General features: G+C 41.8%; 2 protein-coding genes and 1 long non-coding RNA gene across 3 annotated transcripts; all 3 read left to right on the top strand.

The window, feature by feature from the left end:
* The first annotated feature begins 3,582 nt into the window (after nt 1-3,582).
* On the top strand, nt 3,583-6,986 carry LOC121298084 (hyaluronidase-1-like). Its single transcript, XM_041224889.1, has 3 exons — nt 3,583-4,546; nt 5,023-5,112; nt 5,536-6,986. The coding sequence occupies exons 1-3, from the start codon at nt 3,644-3,646 to the stop codon at nt 5,851-5,853; spliced, it is 1,311 nt and encodes a 436-aa protein (XP_041080823.1). The 5' UTR covers nt 3,583-3,643; the 3' UTR covers nt 5,854-6,986.
* Nucleotides 6,861-11,259, top strand: LOC121298083 (zinc finger protein 501-like). The gene is made up of 5 exons (XM_041224888.1): nt 6,861-6,947; nt 7,047-7,144; nt 7,798-8,429; nt 9,036-9,080; nt 9,397-11,259. Exons 4-5 carry the CDS (start codon nt 9,056-9,058, stop codon nt 10,743-10,745), a joined length of 1,374 nt encoding a protein of 457 aa, XP_041080822.1. The 5' UTR covers nt 6,861-6,947; nt 7,047-7,144; nt 7,798-8,429; nt 9,036-9,055; the 3' UTR covers nt 10,746-11,259.
* Nucleotides 11,260-12,800: 1,541 nt separating this feature from the next.
* LOC121297839 lies at nt 12,801-16,371 on the top strand. Its single transcript, XR_005947225.1, has 2 exons — nt 12,801-12,993; nt 14,260-16,371. It is a non-coding gene; the product is annotated as an uncharacterized LOC121297839 (long non-coding RNA).
* Nucleotides 16,372-18,504: the final 2,133 nt, after the last annotated feature.

Raw genomic sequence — 18,504 nt, forward strand, 5'->3', positions numbered from 1 at the left:
TATCCGGTGGTAAAATTCAGAGCCTTCTCCCCCGGGAATCCACTAAATGTGTATGCATACAGTATGAATGAACCTGATTACCATTGTGCACAACAACATTCCTCGCGGAGGGGGGGCACCCACCCCCCCCCCGGCTCCTTTTTTTTTATTTTTTCCTCTAGCGGACAAGTTCCTAATGGGGGGCTCTTTTTTTTTTTTTTTTTGTGGGATCTTTTCCAGTAACGGGAATGCACAGATGCCAAAAGCAATATTATTGTGCTTGCAAAACAGAGAATGCCTTGTTTTCTAACTTAAACCAGGCCTACAGCAGCACACGCAGGGTCCCTTGGATTTACAAGCCCCTGCACTCTGACCCTCAGCAGGGGCAGGACCCACAGGCAGGCTGCTTGCTTGTCAGATGCACTGAAGTAGTTTTTAATGCTGTGGGAGGGTGGGGGTATTGCTCTTTAAATTACAAGCTTCCTCACACAGCTCTTTTTGAGAGGCACATGCAAACCAAGTCTTTCAATTTTGTTTGCATACGTAAGGTAGCCAGTTGGAAAAGTTTACTGCCATGAATGTAAGCATGCTTTGCCTGGGACAACCTGAGATTGAACATGTTTACCTGTGCTTCACTGTGATGCTAAGGTTTACTACTCTGCCTTGGTATGGTGTACTTTTAAAGAGAGGGATCGTAGTGATGGTTTTGAGTAGATTTGTAAAGCTGCTGAGCTGCAGTGTGGAAGGCACATGTTTGAGTGGCTCAGTGGTTGGAGTTTTGGGCTTCAGTGTGGAAAGTTATTTCTAGCACAGGTCCTCACTGGTTGAACTCCCCCAGTCAGTCGTTACTGCTTGTAAAGCACAAGCATCTCCTAATGTGGTAATAACTGCCTCCTGTCTCTGGTTAGTTTCCTCTCTCTAATCTGGATGTATTTCCTGTAGTTAGCTGTTCATAATGTCTTTAATGACTGGGATGTGATAGAATTGCAGCTAAGTGGAAAACTTCTGAAGCCACGTTTGCATTCCATCAATCGGCACAGGAGTTTTTCTCGCTATTCCAGCACAGCCACTAAGAATACTGATGGGAACAGAATAAGCTTTGGAGCAAATTTTACTATACTTTAAAAAAAAAAAAAAAAAATACAAGAAATAAACAAGAATGTTATTGTAGGTGCCTGTGTGCACCTATTATTTGTTTATTTATTTTTTTAAACATCTCAATACATTGTCAGGACAGGAAATGTTGTGTGGGGGTTAAAGTTTTAAAACAGATAAACTAAAAATGTTCAGCATCTTTTTACTGTGCAATTATTCTTATTGCCAAACCCACCCACTAGATGTCCCTGTTTTCGCTGTGTTCTTTGACAGGAGACCCTGTGAGGGGCCAGATTGCTTTTTAATTCACTGTGGAAATGAAATAAGAGCAACAGAAACTGATTAATTGTGTGTGAAGGCTCTGAACTGCTGGGCTGAAAGCTTCAGCTACCCCCATGCTCTGCTTTGCCAGCATTATCAGTTGAAATGGAAAATTCTCAGAGACACTCTGCTTAGTGCTGAGCCCAGCTTCCTCTGGTAAGAATGACTCTGCAGGAAGCTCAGAGTATATTTGGCTGAGCCTAAGATCTCTGTGGGGCCTGAAGTTGATAAACAGCTTGGTTACTTCCAAACCCCTTGCATTTCTAAGCCAGCACACAGCACTGGGTGGGATCTGTCTGTCAGTGTAGTGAAGGACAGGGCTCTATTGATTTATACTGTAGATTTAGTGCTCCCAACACTAACATTAACAGGCTCTGTGTTATTCTCTGTACAATGCCTGCACTGGGTTTGGACAGACAGACAATCAGACAGACAGCAGGGTTGAAAATAAGACACCCATTGCATAGCATTGTTGTCTATGAACTTTACTCAACACACCTGAGCTTCTTACCCACAGGCTGTGAGATAATAAATCCTGGCAAGGATCACTGTGCTATGCAATGGGAGTCTTATTGCAGACATTACTGTTAGCCCCTGGACCTGTATCCTATATTGTATAATGCACAGCAAAACCATTACCATGTAAGAGTCTTTGTTCCGTTTACCACGGTTCATTTGCACAGTAAATTTGCAGTTTTCCCATGCATTGACCATAGTTTGCCATGTTGTTTTTAATATGCCAGTGCTTTACTAAGATTTAACTATGCGTAACTACACTTTACTATAGCACACTTCTATAAATGCGCACTGCTGTCTCCGCCACACTTCATCAGCCTTACAATATAAACAGTTTCTGCCGGAGTGTAGTGTGCTATCCCGTGAAACAGAAAACCTCTTGGTTTGTTTTTCATTTCCAATGAGGTGGAAAAAATGAAAACCTCATTTGAACTTTCTGAAATAGCAAACCGCAGTGTGACATGTTTCCAGACCGGCAGGTTTTCATGATACTAATAAACTCGTCTCAAACGTAGCGCTTTCCTGTAAAACTTTTCACAATTAATGTGTTTATTGTGATATGGCAACCCACACATATAAATTGCGACAGATCTGAAAAAAATTATTATTATTATTATTATTATTATTATTATTATTATTGTAAATGTGGGAAACTGCAGTTTTAAAAATGTAACCAGACACCACAGTCTGTTCTCTTTGTTGTAACTGTCGTTGACGCTGTCACGTGTTTATCGGTGAAAGACCCGCCCCCTCTAATTTCATTGGCTGTTGCAGTAGCTATACACTTCCTTAAATGTTGCCGAGTCGAAGTCAGCTTGAGCTTGTGTTTTCACTTCCTGGCTGATTAAGCAAGGTTTTTTTCTCCACTAATATATTGTATGATTTATTTTAAACAAACACTTTGCTAGGACTACTTTAGTGTGTGCAGTTTTCCATTTCCTCTTGCACTGGCATCATATTTGTTTGTTTAAGTGTGTTTTGAATAGTTTTCTTGAAAGTATTCGAACAGAACGGACTACGAAGGTAGGGTTTTGAAAAGCTGAATACAGTGCCACTTTATAAGCGCTTGTTTATTATATATTTATCACAGACGTGTTTAGACTTGCATGCAAGAGTTTTTGTATGAAAATGTATACTTTATATATTGTCCACATTTATTTATCCCCACATCCAAAGTCAAGATGAACTCTAAAGCTTAACATTTTTTTAAACTTCTGAAGTTGTAGATACCTCTTGTTTACCAAGTTTCACAGTTGTTTGTGAATTTCTGTACTATAAATAACGCTTCTCAGGTTGATCTGTAAAATATCTGTAATGCTGCTGCTTTTAAGGAATTATCTAAGTTGTATCAGTTGTTTGAGATCAATAGAAATTACACTTCATTGTAAATTGGTGAGCAAACAAGTTGACATGTGACTTGCTGTCAACCAAAGGCAGTGAGTAAACAGTACCATGGAGTGGAGTACTTCTTAGTGAATCATAATCATCTTTTATTTCTGGGGATTTTTATTTAAAAAAAAAAAAAAAATTTTAAGCTTCCACAAGTAAAACTTTTTTTTTTTTTTTTTTTTTTTTTTTGGGGGTGGGGGTGTGCAGGCTTCTCTCAGAGTAGTCCACAACCAGCTGGCCGGACTGGTCCCGAAGAAGCAGGTCCATGATAGAGAGGAAATGCTCTGTGGCACCTCCACCTGGTTTGAGATAAAGAAGAGCATCTGTGTGGGTGTGAGACGGAATGAAGTGCATTTGGGTGCTTCTCAGCGCCTGGGCTCCAGTCCTGGTCACCGTGAGTGTCCGACAGAGCGTCCCTCCCCTGCTCCCCAACACCCCCTTCTTGACGGTGTGGAATGCCCCCACCGAGCCCTGCATGACAAAATACAACGTGGACCTGGACCTGAGTCTGTTCAACATCGTGCTGAACCAGAACAACAGCTTCATGGGAGACAACATGACCATCTTCTACAAGGACAAACTGGGGCTCTACCCTCATTACGACTCCCCGGAGAAGCCAGTCAACGGGGGGGTCCCCCAGAACAGCAGCTTTACAAAACACCTGCGGGCAGTCAGGGATGATATCCGGAAGTACATCCCTCGCCCTGACTTTAGCGGCCTGGCCGTCGTGGACTGGGAGAGCTGGCGGCCCCTGTGGGCGCGTAACTGGGACTTGAAGAAGGTATACTGGGAGGGCTCGAGGATGCTGGTGAGGCAGAAGCACCCCGACTGGTCACCCAGTGAAGTGGAAGAAGAAGCCCAGAAGGAGTTCCAGGAGGCTGGGAAATCTTTCATGGAGGGGACCCTCAAGCTTGGCCTCAGCCTGAGACCGGGTGGCTGGTGGGGCTTCTATGGCTTCCCAGCCTGCTACAACTACCAGTACAAGAACTCTACTGCCAACTACACGGGACGCTGCCCCCAGCTGGAGATGAAGCGCAATGACGAGCTGGGCTGGCTGTGGAGTGCCAGCTCAGCCCTGTACCCCAGTATCTACCTGGATTCTGACCTGCATGACAAGGCTGACTGCACCCGAAAGTTTATTCACTACCGGGTGCTGGAGGCCATGAGGGTAACGGGGCAGGTGGTACCTCCTGTGCTGCCCTACGCCCGCATTGTTTACACCTACACTTTGAAATTCCTCACACAGGTAAAGGGAATGGTGTAGTTAATGTAAACTCCTCATGTTAATGAGATGTTAGGGGGCATCCTCAAGTTCAGTAATTGATTAGACTTATCAGATATATCATTTTTGGATGTATAATAACTCTTTGGAATTGTATTATTGTTGTATTGTTTTTATATTGTATAGATTACGGACTATTTAGGTCCTTCTTGGTGTTAGTTCTTGCACTATTGAGATGTACCAGTGCTGGCCCTGCAGGCACAATGGGAATAAACTAAAGCAGGTTTGTCCAGTCTCGGGGCTGCAGGGCCATTCCACTCCAGGTTTAAACAAGTTCATAAAAGTTCACTATTTCAGTGTCTGAGGAGGTTTCATTGGTTAAAGTAAACAGTTTAGAACAGGGCTGGAACAAAGATCAAGAATGGAAAGGCCTACTTGTCACACCTGACCCAAGTTAAACTGTGAACATCACCAGATTGATCATTATGTGTTTCCTGCAGGAGGACTTGATTCACACTATTGGTGAGAGTGCCGCTCTGGGAGCAGCTGGAGTAGTGCTGTGGGGAGATGCGTACTACGCGCAGTCACAGGTAACATACACTCTGAGACACAAGCTTCATGACTTGGTTTATTGGAGAATCACTTGGGCACAGCTTTTCCCAGTCATCTCCTTCAGCTCCAACAGCAGACCTTTTAGAAGTACCAAAATAAGGTCTTCATGTTCTGTACGTGAAACACAGATTTGCAGTGTTAGGATTAGCAAAATCAGTAGAGAATGCCTGTGACGGTGAATGACTCAGAATGTGTGAAAGGGCAAAATAAGCCTGCAGATGTAGTACAAAGAAGCAACTTGGGAATTTCATCCTAACCGGACAGGAGAATGACATTGTTGTGAAAGCGGTCCAACAAGGACTTTTAGGTGCAACACATTCCAGTGCTGCTATTGCAATACAAATGAGGAAGGAAAGAAAGTTGAATGCTGCTGGGTTAACCGCCCCCCCCCCTCTCTATAGGAGGTGTGCCAGGCAGTGAAGGAGTATGTGGACGGGATGCTGGGGCGATACCTGGTTAACGTGACGGCTGCAGTGACCCTGTGCAGCAACTCTGTGTGCTCGGGGCGTGGCCGTTGCCAGAGGAAAGACAGTGGCTCAGCCACCTACCTGCACCTGGACCCTCGGAGCTGGGCTGTGGTGTCGAACCCGGGTCCCAAGAGGGTACAGTTTAGCGTGCGGGGACAACTGGGCAAGTGGGAACTGGCTGAGATGGAGGCCCAGTTTGGATGCCAGTGCTACCAGGGTTGGGGCGGGAAGCATTGTGAAAAGCGGAGGTAGACTCGACCCTCACCAGACCTCAGCTGAATGCCAACAACAAACTGAGTCAAGTAGACAAATGTTAACAGATCCTCTGAATGCATGATTGTGTGTTTAAAACAGGGGGGAGCAGGGTTGCAGAACATACAAAATCTTCGGAATCTTCCAGATATTCCAAACCTTCCTGAACCAAATAATTACACATTTAGAATTATCAAAAGACAAAAGCTACAGGCTAGGCTTAACATTTCTATTTCACTTCGAGAGATTAAAAAAAAAAAAGTTCCTGTCGGATCCCAAAAAATGATACCTAGAAGAAAATCTTCAGGTCCTGACCATACCCTTCAGCGCACATTGTGTCAGTGTGTGCAACTATTCTGCAGCCCTTTCGGAGGTTTTAGTCATTGTCCAGTATGAAGAAAGCACTTTACATACGAAACTGGTTCTACAGGGCAGCGTATTGTGAAGCGTTTCACATTGTGCGAGATGTGTACAGCACAGAGATTCAGTAAAACGCCTGTTTTAGGTCGCAGTGTGGGAAGCAGCACTCCACACATTAACCATTACAGTACTTCAATCTGAAGCCTTTCTTAATAACACAAGATGATTATATAGTCACAGGGTTGGGATGTATATTTGTAAAACCCAGGGTTATAAGTATAAACACAATATTGTAAAACTGTAGTGTAATTATGAGAAGGTATGCATTTACTACCTTTATTAATATTGCCTTTTTGAAAGAAAATGAGACAAGCAGACTAGAACACAGTAAACACCTGGGTACCTGGGCTCCATGCAAGACCTGTACCTCATGATCTTAAAATACCACTTCCCAGACCTCTGTGCTGTGAGTGCTTCTTTAAAAGGAATCCACACCAGTGCACACTGCCTGTAGAAGCTGGATCGTTGCAAACAGCATGTGGGAGCCTTTATCATTGCACACAGCCTGTTTTACAAAAATGGCACAATGTGTTTGATTAGTAACAGGTGTTGGAGAAATATCCCACAACAGTTTTACAAGACCGCCATCAAGATGTGCTGCTCAAAAACAAACAAAACAGCCCTGCACTGGAAACACTGTGGTTTGGACTGAACTGTACCCTGTGCACCTCATGGTAATCTGTATAAAAAATAAAATGTTTACAATGCATTTACTTTTTTTTTTTAAATGAGTGTTTTATTGCATTAATTGAATTGTAAATTTGTAACCATAGATGGTCACTACTTCAATGGAACTAGAGCTGTACTGCACCAGACTTCAGGAGAGACGAATCTAGTGTTGCCAGAACCCCCCAAAAATCTTTAGATGAATGTAAGAAAACCTTTAGAATTGCTCCTAATACCTCTAGGAAAAAAAACACATTTAGTACGAGGGCTCAAGTTCCCGTTGTTTTAATAGTAAACACAATTAATTAGGCAGGTGAAATGTCCTGTATATATACTGAATTTATTATGAGACAATTCAGGCAAGTAGCACTGAAATCCAACTTTAAATAACACCAGAAACACATCATATTAAATCCTATAACAGTACATTCAGGTTAATTGCATAGTCCAGGTGCCTACTGTAACAGTTTTATGGAGTTAACCAGCATATGCAATTATCAGTAACATATAGAGTGTTATACATTTAATTGTATATTTGACAATTGCATACAGTTGTGAAGTACATTTCTTTTGAAAATGTATGTTCCTTTTTTTGGTTAAATTAAAATATATGTTCCTTATTCTGTGTAAATGCATTAAACTGTTTGGCACTGCATGGTCATTTTCATAAGAAATGGTCTTCACTTTATTTAAAAGTCAACAGGAATATGCAATTATTGTGTATGCAATTCACTGGAATGCACTGTGCTTGTATAATTGGTAAACCTCTAAAATGAACCCACAGTAATATTATTTTGGCACACGTCGCTACATTGTAAAACAACACAATGTAATTGCAGTTTGTATTTGATTTTCCAGAATATGTATCCACTGACTGGTACGACACTTAAACACGGCTCTTCCAACTAAATGAACTTTCTCCCTCTGCAACAAGTGTTAGGACTGACCCGTGCCTTTCACTCAAATTCTGTGCAGAGTTGACCCGTGATGTCACAACACATCCGCCATCTTGGTAAAGGAAGGACTTGCACATCATGAATACATCTTAGTGAGCAAATTGTTTTCAGACAGGGAAAAAAAACAACCTTTAAAATTAAAAATCTACCTTTAAAAATGCTACTATCCATTTCTTACCTCTGGATTGCTCTGAGCAGATACATAAAACCTCTAGATGTAGAGGGGAAAACTCTGATCTGGCAACGTTGGACAAATCGGATGTCATTGGTTTAAGGTGTTCACCTGAAGACACCGATTGGTCGATCGCACCATCCATCAAGCACAGGCGCCTGTCAACATTTCGAATGGTATTTCCGCTATGCACAGGATTGCATGCTTCTGTGCAGACGGGACGTGCTCTGCTGATTAGCGCCAGGTCATGTTTTTTCAGTCTCTTATTATAATATGTTCTCCCTGAATGCATGTGTTTGGCTCCTAATGTAGTTCGGATATTGCTGGCCAGCGAGACAGGTTTATATTAAAAGTGCAGGACGGTAAGTACTGGGCCAAGTGTGCCGCGCAAGTCGACAAGAAGTTTAACGTAAATTGAGAAAGTGTGTATCATATTCGGAATGCAATGGGATAATAATCCGTGTTTAATAGTGTGTGCTGAGATTGAAAGTTAAACGGTTTAAAAAAATCTGCAGTGATTGCATTATTTTTTAAAATACACTTTTTTGAACGTGTAACTGCAGACACTTGTGTCTGATTTTCAAAACTGTCTGTTCTTAACTAGAAGGTACATTTTTACATTAAGTTTTGAAGTAATCCTCCCAACATATTGAAATGCGATGTCATCTACTTTGTCATGAAAGCTACTGTAATCTGGATCCCATGCGCCTCGTCAGTTTTTACACCCCCCTCCCCTAACCCCTACTCCCCTACCCCTGGGGACTACCCCCCTACCCCCCTACCTACCTACCTACCTACCTACCTCGTGACGAACACGACAACTTCACCGGTCAGCAAGCGCACCGCTTCAATATGGCACGTCATCCTGGTCATTTGAACGTGATGGGTGCAGGTCAGCGTGTAGATTTAACATAACGTTTCAGTTTTTGCATCGTGTTGTCTTTAGCGCTTTTTCTTATCATTTTCAGACAGGACGAGAAGACTGAAAATGGATGTCTCGTGTGTGGAGCCAGGTAGGACGCCTCTCAATATCGGGTGTAGAAATCAGTTTCATACTGACCTACTTGACATCACAATGACATAAAAATATCCAAACTAAATAGTTCCTTTTAGTTTTATTTAGATTTCGTTAGTAGAGTTTTTAAAGTTATGAATGCCAATTAAATTCCAATATGATGCCATATATATTTCATCCACATACTGTACTGTGAAACTTAGAAATACTCAAAGGAATGAATGTGCTGCACTAATATTGACAATTCTTATCAGCAAAACATGATGGAGGGCTTTGCACTAACTTGTCTTTTCTCCCTCTGTTAACTTCTTCAGTGCCTGTGGCACAAGATGCCAAGTCATTTCCATGCCCACAGTGCAAAGCGTCCTTTACTGGGGAGCAGGAGCTAGCTAGCCATACGAAGCAGACACACCGTGTGGACAGACTGAGCGTGACTGCTGGGTCTGAGCTTGGAAAGGAGCGGAGTGACTTGGGAGCCTGCAAGAAAGCAAGCCAGGGGGCGGGTCATGGAAAACCTGTCTGTAATGAATGCGGGAAGAGTTTCTGGGACTCCTCAAAGCTTAAAAGACACCAGCGAATTCATACAGGAGAGGCCCCGTACGACTGCAGTGAATGTGGGAGGAGGTTTGGTCGCTTGGAGCATCTTAAACGGCACCAGTACGTGCATGCTGGAGACCCCTCCTTTCCTTGCACCGAATGTGGAAAGAGTTTCAGGGCTCCGGGACGCCTTAGAACTCACCTACGAACTCACCCGTGGCTAGTCTTGCACTGGTGTATTAAGTGCGGAGACAGTTTCAGCCTGGCAGAGGAACTTGAGAAACACAAGGCAGTCCACACCAGGAAGAGCTCCTATGAGTGTTTGGAATGCGGGAAGAGTTTCAAAGAGGCTGCAAAACTTAGAAGACACCAGCTTGTTCACTCCAGGGTGATCTCGTTCCTTTGTTCCGAATGCGGCCAGGGATTCATTCGCTCGGAGCACCTGAAGAGGCATGAGCTGGTGCACAGCGGCGAGACCCCCTATCGCTGCTCTGAGTGTGGGAGGAGATTCAGAGACTCGAGAGGCCTCGTTCAGCACAGGCGCATCCACACGGAGCAGCTGCCATACAGGTGCGCGGAGTGTGGGAAGTGTTTCAGGGAGAAGGGAAAGCTAAAAAGACACCAGCGAGTTCACACAGGAGAGACCCCCTATGTCTGTACTAAATGCGGGCAGAGGTTTGGACGGCAGGAGCATCTTAAGAAACACCAGAAGGTGCACAGTGGAGGAAATGTGAGCACTGAGCAGGGAAACCGCTTCACTCCGCTAGGGACTCTTGTGTCGCACCAGCACACTCCCGGACTGGAGCCTCTGTGTGCCAAAAGGGAAGAGTGTTTGAAAGGAGAACGCACGGAGCAAACTAGCGCAAGGGAAACGAAAACGCATGCCTGCACTGAATGTGAGAAGAGTTTTGCTCGACCAGACCATCTTAAAAGACACCAGAAAACTCACACGCAAGACTATCGCTGTGCTAAGTGTGGGAAGGGGTTTCTGGAGGAGTGGAGATTTAAAGAACACCAGCGGACTCACATGAGGGAAGTGCATGAGTGTAATGAATGTGGCAAGAATTTCAAAGGGGCAGACTACCTTGAAAAACACCAGCACAGCCACGAGGGAAAGAGTCTTTAGTGCTGTACTGGATACTGGTGCTTTAAGAAGCATTATAAACTACCAGTTAGTTTAGCTGTACCAAAGGAGGATATGTACTGTAACAAATATAGTACTGAACAAGGGGGAAAAGTGGTCAGAACTTACAAGCAATTAAAATAATGTATTCCCTTTGCAGATGTCGTCGATTCACTGTACTTATATGTAGACCAATGTGTGTGTGTGTATAGGAAGGAATTTGTTATTGGTGTGTAACTACTGCAGGCATTTCCTGATACAAATAAACGTGCCTTGCTGCTGGGGTGGCTGAGTTTGAATGAAAGCCCTGCATCATCAGTAAGATAATCCAAGGAGGCAACAGGATGATGTTTATAGCACATGCACCTGGAATGCATTTGGGTTGGAAAAAGAGTGAAAAAAAAAAGGAGGCTCAACCCTTCCTTATCATCTCTACACAGTGTGACAATAGCAAATACTCACTTTAAACAGGCAGCTGTACTGTGATGCTTTCTGTGCTATTAATATAAATATATTATAGTAAAGCACAGTTGCATATGTTTTGTTACATTTAGTAAAAATATATATTTTTTAAAATGATATTAGAAAACACTGGCTGTTGTCTCTTTATTGCACAAGTTGTCAGTTCTATTGGCATGACTGGACAGTGGTTACAATGTTTGCAGGTCAGTTTCAGAGTGACACAGTGGTTTACTTTGTGGATGTTGCTATGTGCTGTATTGAATGCATTTCAATCAAGTACTGCCCTTATAAAATGCACTCTCCATGTAGACAAGGTGTGAAGTGTGGAAAGAGCTTCCCAGATTCCTGGAAACTGAAAAAAACACGAGCAGACTCCTGCAAGAGAAGAGCAGGACAGTATTCAGTGTGGGAAGAGATTCAGAGGGTTGGGCTGTCTTCAGAAACACCAGCAGAGCCACACCGTAGAAAACCCTGACCCTATCAGAGCAGACTGTGAAACCTTCTCACCCTCATAGACCCATCAATGGACAAAACACACACACACTTCAGACAGTGAGGGGATGAGTATTAAAGTCTGAAGCTACATCTTTATTCTCAAAGTGTCATGGTACACACACACTTCAGACAGGCAAGAGAGTACTGGTAGTGAAACTATCCTGCCTTCGCACATGTCAAGGTGCTAGGACACACAATCAACAATCTAGAGGTACAGAGATGGGAAGGATGAACTACAACTGCTTCACATTCTCACCGACCAGGCTGAGAATGATTTCTCTGTTTCAAGTGTAGAAAAAATAAAACGAGTTGTTTTTTAATGCGTGTAACTAATAGAAACAATAAAAACGCTGTCCATTTGTTTAAACTGCTGCTGTATCGTCGTCAATCTTGGTTATATTTGTGTAGTGTGTGATTAAATTATTATAGTTACGTTAAACCGTATTTATTATCAGACAGTTTAAATCTCTATAAAATGTTATAATTATCTAGCGCCCAGCACTAAACAAACACGTCTGTTGCATTGAGACAGTTCCATTTGCCGCCACACGGAGGCAGCGTCGGTACAGAGCCACAGTTAAAACAGCTCAAAAGCCCTTTTTTCAGGCAGGATCCGGTTTATTTTGTTATTTTGTTTTTGTTGGTTATTTCGATACCGCCTCTTTTAAAATATTAACAATACTAAAACAATACGTCACAAGAAACAATAAACTATAATATTTCTAAAATATGGGTGTCGATACTAAAGTACTCCTTTAAACAACTACATGCTGGACATAAGCTTGGTGAAATAGGCTATATGCAAATTAGATATTGCTTTTGTTCAATTTGATTCGCTAACTGTTCGCCAATTAGGAGTCAGGTGTTTACTGTAGGTTGTTTTATCCAATCAGATTGTTGGCAGGCTGGGTTACGGGTGTTGATTATATTTCAACAGCAGTTCTACTAAATGGCCACACGATGACAGCATTGCATATGAAATGAAAGCTAAAGCCTGGTCTGTCTTGAAGTTCAGTACCTGCACTACCTATTGTAAACAGCAGAGGGCACCGAATTAATGAGGTCCACCCGGGGCGTGTCGTGTGAAACAAGTATATTTAATGTTAGTTTGTTGAAGAACAAAGCCAAGCTTTTAGCTACTGTTTTGCAAGTATTACGACGCAGAGTTCGTTAAACCAGGTGAATGCACCCCGTTTACTTCTTTATTATTCTGTGCAGAGGTTGTTTTTTTTAATTCCGCATTGTTAATGACCCGTCGATTTTGAATAAAAACCCATTTCACTGTCTGCGTGATGTAAGTATCGTTCCTATTGCTGTTTGTAGTTCCTGACTTGTCTCCAAGTGTCTGAGTGTAGTAGCCTGCTGATACTAACCCTTGGGACCTCTGTGTGCATTGATTTGCATGGTTCGTTCTTTCAAGGTATATTCACTTTACTGTGTTTATTCTTAACTTGTGTTTTCTTTTGTTTTACTTTATTCCTTTGTTTTTAATTATTTATTATACTGTTTCTTTACTCATTGTGATAGTTCATTGTTTTCATCTATGCTGTTAACAGTCAAAGTCTTTTTTCCAAAACGAAATAACCTTCTTGGGTCCCGCTGGCTCTTGTTCACTCCCTATTTATTCTAGTGGTTCATTCTTAATTTGTTCCAACTGTCTTCACTCATTGTTTCAATGGTTTATTGTATTTTTTTTTTTTTGTCCAATGGTTTTATTCTAACCCTTCTAATTTGTTCTCTAAGGGCTTCATTCTTACTGTCTTAATGTGTGTCTCGCTAACTTAGTGTCTTAACTTCTTTCTTATTGTTTAACTTCATTTATTTCTAACAATGTCTAACTTACTGTCAAAGTTACTTTAGTTAATTCTAAGTTACTTTAGTTAATTCTAAGTTGCTTTAGTTGTTTCTTGCTAATGTATCAAAGTTGCATTATTTATTTCTAAGTTAGTAACTTACTGATATTCTAATTAACTTTAAAAAATATATCTCCTATATGAGATTAATTTTTCAGAGTGCACACTTCTGGAGTGGATCATATTGTAGAGTTTAATACCACTGAATAGTGTAATGCCAAATGAGCCACAAGTGTTAATTCCTCATTTTCAAAAATAGTGTTTAATTTAGCTTATAGACCTATAAGGTTTGGCTTTGAATCCAATTAGTCACAAAGTTGAGAATGATGATTTATCCCCAGGTCCACAGCACATAATGTAATATTGTTCTCATACAGCAGGTGTGCTGGCTGGCTAGCTCTGTTGGTAGAGTATGGACTGTGATTTCCAGGTTAGTGGATTCAAACCCCACAGAGGGAGCATGTCTTCTCCTTTCATTTTCAAAACCTTTCCCCTTTTTGAGAGACTTACAAGAAGTGACAAGGTGTCAGTGGTCTTAAGTATAAAAAGGTTGGGGTGTTGCTACCTGAAATGTGACCAAACTGTGGGTTTGTCTCTAACCATTTTGAATAATTATTATAAAGAGAGAGTTTCATTTACAAGGCTGTAATAAAATATCTAAATGCTCAGGTGGCAACACCCTAACCTTGGACTCTCCCCCCTTTCAGGGCTACTACCTTCTCCACCAACCTTCTCCTCTATTTGTGGAAACACAACCATCATTATTTACAACCAACGATCATTACTCACCTCAGGAACTTATCCAGAGCTGGATTTGAACTGCCATCTTCAGGGAGAGAAGGCCATGGGATTAGCCCACTGCACCACCAGCTCCCACAGGAAAGCTCTGCTTCACACTGAATATAAGGTCAATTAAACCATTTTTTGAAAAAGGAATCAGCTGGATTCAAATCCAGACCCCCCACCGTGCCATCTCACTTGAGTGGAAGAGTCTGCTTTTTCATTGAATATATAAGAAATTAACAAATTCTTTGAAAATAAAGGACACCTGCATTTGAACCCAGTCCCTCAAGGTGGAACAACTGGTCACATTAGTGAATTAGACCATTGTGCCATCTCATTTCCATGGAAAAAGGTACCTTTAAAATTGTCTATATAGGACATGATCCAGTTATTCTTTTGAAAAATGAAGGAATCAATGTTTCTACAACAGTAACTTCCAATAAATTTTGGACTACCTAATGTTAATTAGAAGGTAGTGCATGATTTGAGCCGCATTTCTCCTCACAGGAATTGATGACCACAAAGACTTCCTTTTTGTTTTTCTTTTAATGTAAAAAAACAAAAAAAAAAATGCTTATCAACAGTGCTTCAACATTTAACAAAGACATGTATCATAACCCCCTTTATATTCACAGCCTCTCTAAAAAGCAGCTTCCTACAAACTACCAATGAGACTCCTCAAAGTTCAGCAATGAAGGACAAGCGCTGAAAACAGACCCGTGCAGGGTACAGCACGCTCCAGCAAGTGATTCAATGGAAGTAGCAGAAACGGCTCAAATGAATGTCAGGCAAAAAGGGGTTTATAGTCAATGGAATACAATAACATTTAGTTCCTTTTTTTTTCAACTGTAAAAGAAACATGAACCGCCAGAGAAAGACCATGCCCAGTGTAAAAAAGAAAAAGTGAACAGGAATACGATCTGTATGAGCCACCAATAGACTTTAGTATGAATTCAGTATACTCACTTAGATATGCCAATGTGGCAGGGCAGTGCTTTACACTGGCAGTGCACATATCTCTTGTAATGTCTGCACAATACAGGACAGTTCCACACCATGTAGTTTCGTTATCTACTGTACATTGAAACGAATGCAGAGCACAAAACACTTGCTTGTCTGTTAGACCTACAGGGTGGTGTGCAGTGACTACATATATATATATATTTTTTGCAGCATTCTAGTGTTATGTTGGGCAGCAATGCACTTGATGGTTAGTGCATGGGCTGTAACGCAGGGTTTGAAGGCTCAGAACTTGACAAGTTCATGTAGTGGCAGAAAAACTACACCACTTTGGAATGGTTGGGCGGTACATAACACAAGCAAAGGTTCCCCTAGAAGAGAATGAGATCACACTCTTCAGATCATGTTGTTGAAGGAAACGGAGTAAAGGAATACCATGTTCACCAGGGCTTTAGCCTCTGTGTGTAGTCCTTTGCATCTAAACTGTTGCTCGCTGTGTCCTTCACTGGATATTATGAGATATGCCCTTTGAACACTGCTGCCACATTTGTCTCTGTCATAATCAAAGACAGTTTAACCCTATGGATTATTTTAAGAATGGGACACGCCTGGTTTGAGTGGGAAGCTTTGCAAATTCGTAATTAAAAAAAAAAACACTACGAGTCACTGCATACCCCTGCATACACCACTGAAATGCTTTACAATAAAGAACACACCGCAATACACATCAATACGAACCAGAACCGCAGGAGTAACGTCTTCTTCCACAAAGTTATTTAGATAAGCTATACACGACTGGCAAACAGACACCGAACAATCAAACGCAGAATCCATTCTCACATTTTATTTCAGTTTGATGAATCCTATGATACGTACTCCCCCCTCCCCCTGAAAAATAAGTGAACAGAACTCTTGCATAGCTAATGATAATCTAAGGCTTCTATTAGTAGTTATTATAATCTGATAGATGACATGGTGAAATATACATGTAGTCCTTCTGGGGTCAGCCAACAGTCTTAGGATGAGCAAGAAAAGCAAAAAAACAACAACAACAACAACAACAACAAAAAATCAACTTATGAACCCTTTACAAATAACTTAAAACAGTTAAACGAGTTTTCAAAGCAGTATTCAATACTGTCCCTTGACATTCAGGTCAGCATTTTATAACTGCAACTTTTACTCTCCAATATTCCTCATTGATGTGATTACAAGCAACTGAGTTTTTACATGTGAAAAAACAGAGAGCCACAGAGCACTACCCCACCCTGACAGAGACGCTGCAGAGTACTGTTTAAACAGCAGCTTGTTAGTGGTTTGCTAGAGACTGGCAGACCTACAGATGAGAAAGGGGTTCAGTAATAAGGCTTTAGTGCTGACAGTATAAACTGCTCTAATATGTGTGACGATCGCTCCTACACAGTGGCGTCTGTTGGCTTGAGGATATGTACTTATACAAGTTAAAAGACAAGCTATTTTAGAGACATGCTTTTATTTTAAAAGGGAGGTCACTGTTTGCTTGTCCTAGTCTAAACTGGCTGTTGGTCTGAAAATGTACTCTACTAAAAACTGATCTCACAAGTACTGATTACTGCGCCCAAGGAAAAAAAAAAAAAAAAGTAATGTGGACATTTCTTACATTAACACCACAACTTGAAAAAATAAAACTCCCCCTGTAGAAAAAAGAAAACGTAATCCTTTCGACTAAGAGGAGACGTAGACCATTTCATATGCAGTAAGTTGAAATAAATATTTACTGGGAAGTACATTTTTAGTGAATTTCTGGGCAGGGCTACTAAAAATAATAAAAGGCTTCCTCTCATTAGCTGCATTGAAAGAGACGTTCAGATCCCAGCCTGTTGGGGCAATCGTGGGGTATATGTGACCTTTTAATGCAATCTTAACACGTTTAAACACACAAGCATGTTGCACCCCAGGGCGATGCCGACTCCACGGAAAAACTGAGCCGAAACTGGCCCGGAGTCTCTGGAACAGAAAGATCGGATTGTTCTAGCAAAGCTTTCCAATTGGGGGAGTGGGGCAAGGGAAATATTCCAGGCTCCTTGTTTTGTGCACAAAGATACACCGCTATCGACGATTCAGACTTCTGATAGAACCCATATGTTTAGCAATTATTTATTTTTATTTTTTTATTCTAATTTTCCAAACTGCAAAAATATAGTAGCCTGGAAAGACTTCTTCAAGCCAGGTAACAGTTGATGAGGGATACAGGTCTTCAGCATAAGCTGTGAAGTTCAGCTTCTCGTTACAGGTCACATTCGGTGAGATGGATCAAGGCAATTGATTTCCAGTCTCTGTCTTTCATTATATAGAAAGAGTGGGCTGACATTGCTGTACCACATGCTGCAGTGGCAAACTGCTCATTTCCCAAATCCTTGCTAACTAACAATTGTTCTTAGAACATCGCCTTGTCCTAGACTCACTAATAAAGGCTGAAATGAAATACATTCTTGAGTTTAGAGAAATACTCCTTCCAGGCAAGGGACTGGAAATCAGACCCCACCCCCAAAACCTATTCATTTATAGATGATAATGATCCAACCCCCACCCCAACCCAATTACTGGTACACCCCTTCCCCTCCCTGCCCTGTGTGTTTTCAGTGTCAAACACATCATTCTGACCACCTCTCCACCTTACATTTCATGATAACCCCATTTACAAATAATAATACTAATAATACTGCAACAATTAGGCCACAGAGCCCCCCCCCCCCCCCCCCCAAAGTAGGCAACTCTAATGATTAGGGTGCAGTTTAACTGAGCTCTTGTCTGCCACCTGCTGGAGGAATGCAAACAGTTCAAGCACATGACGAGCACAGGTATGTGTGTACCTGTCTGATCAGGGAGTGCCAGAGGGAGAAGGGGGGGGGGGGGGGCGTGTTTTCTATCCCCAACCACAGGTCCAGTCTGTGGAGACCTAGCACAGGACCTGATCCGGAAGCATCAAATTCTACAATTCCACAGTTTAAAAGATCTGTTCTCTCTTTATTTTTCTCTTACATAGTGTTACATACAGCATTAGGATTTGTATTCGGCAATCTGCCCATGCTGCCTGACAACTAGAGTCTCTGCACCCACCTCCACCCCTCCCCTATCAATTCCGCAATGGATATCTCTCGCCAGGGTTCGATAGAAAGCAGATCCTCCACAAATCAGCTTAGTCTGGCTTGATAATCCTGATCCCTTTT

The sequence above is a fragment of the Polyodon spathula genome, chromosome 23, assembly GCF_017654505.1.
Source record: "Polyodon spathula isolate WHYD16114869_AA chromosome 23, ASM1765450v1, whole genome shotgun sequence".
Classification (NCBI taxonomy): domain Eukaryota; kingdom Metazoa; phylum Chordata; class Actinopteri; order Acipenseriformes; family Polyodontidae; genus Polyodon; species Polyodon spathula.

Bases quoted from the DNA above. Each gene is read 5' to 3' on its own strand.
- LOC121298084 (XM_041224889.1), top strand. From the start codon at position 3,644: ATGAAGTGCATTTGGGTGCTTCTCAGCGCCTGGGCTCCAGTCCTGGTC. The intron at 4,547-5,022 runs GTAAAGGGAATG...TGTTTCCTGCAG, and splicing joins CTTTGAAATTCCTCACACAG to GAGGACTTGATTCACACTAT. The intron at 5,113-5,535 runs GTAACATACACT...CCCTCTCTATAG, and splicing joins CGTACTACGCGCAGTCACAG to GAGGTGTGCCAGGCAGTGAA.
- LOC121298083 (XM_041224888.1), top strand. From the start codon at position 9,056: ATGGATGTCTCGTGTGTGGAGCCAG. The intron at 9,081-9,396 runs GTAGGACGCCTC...TAACTTCTTCAG, and splicing joins TGTCTCGTGTGTGGAGCCAG to TGCCTGTGGCACAAGATGCC.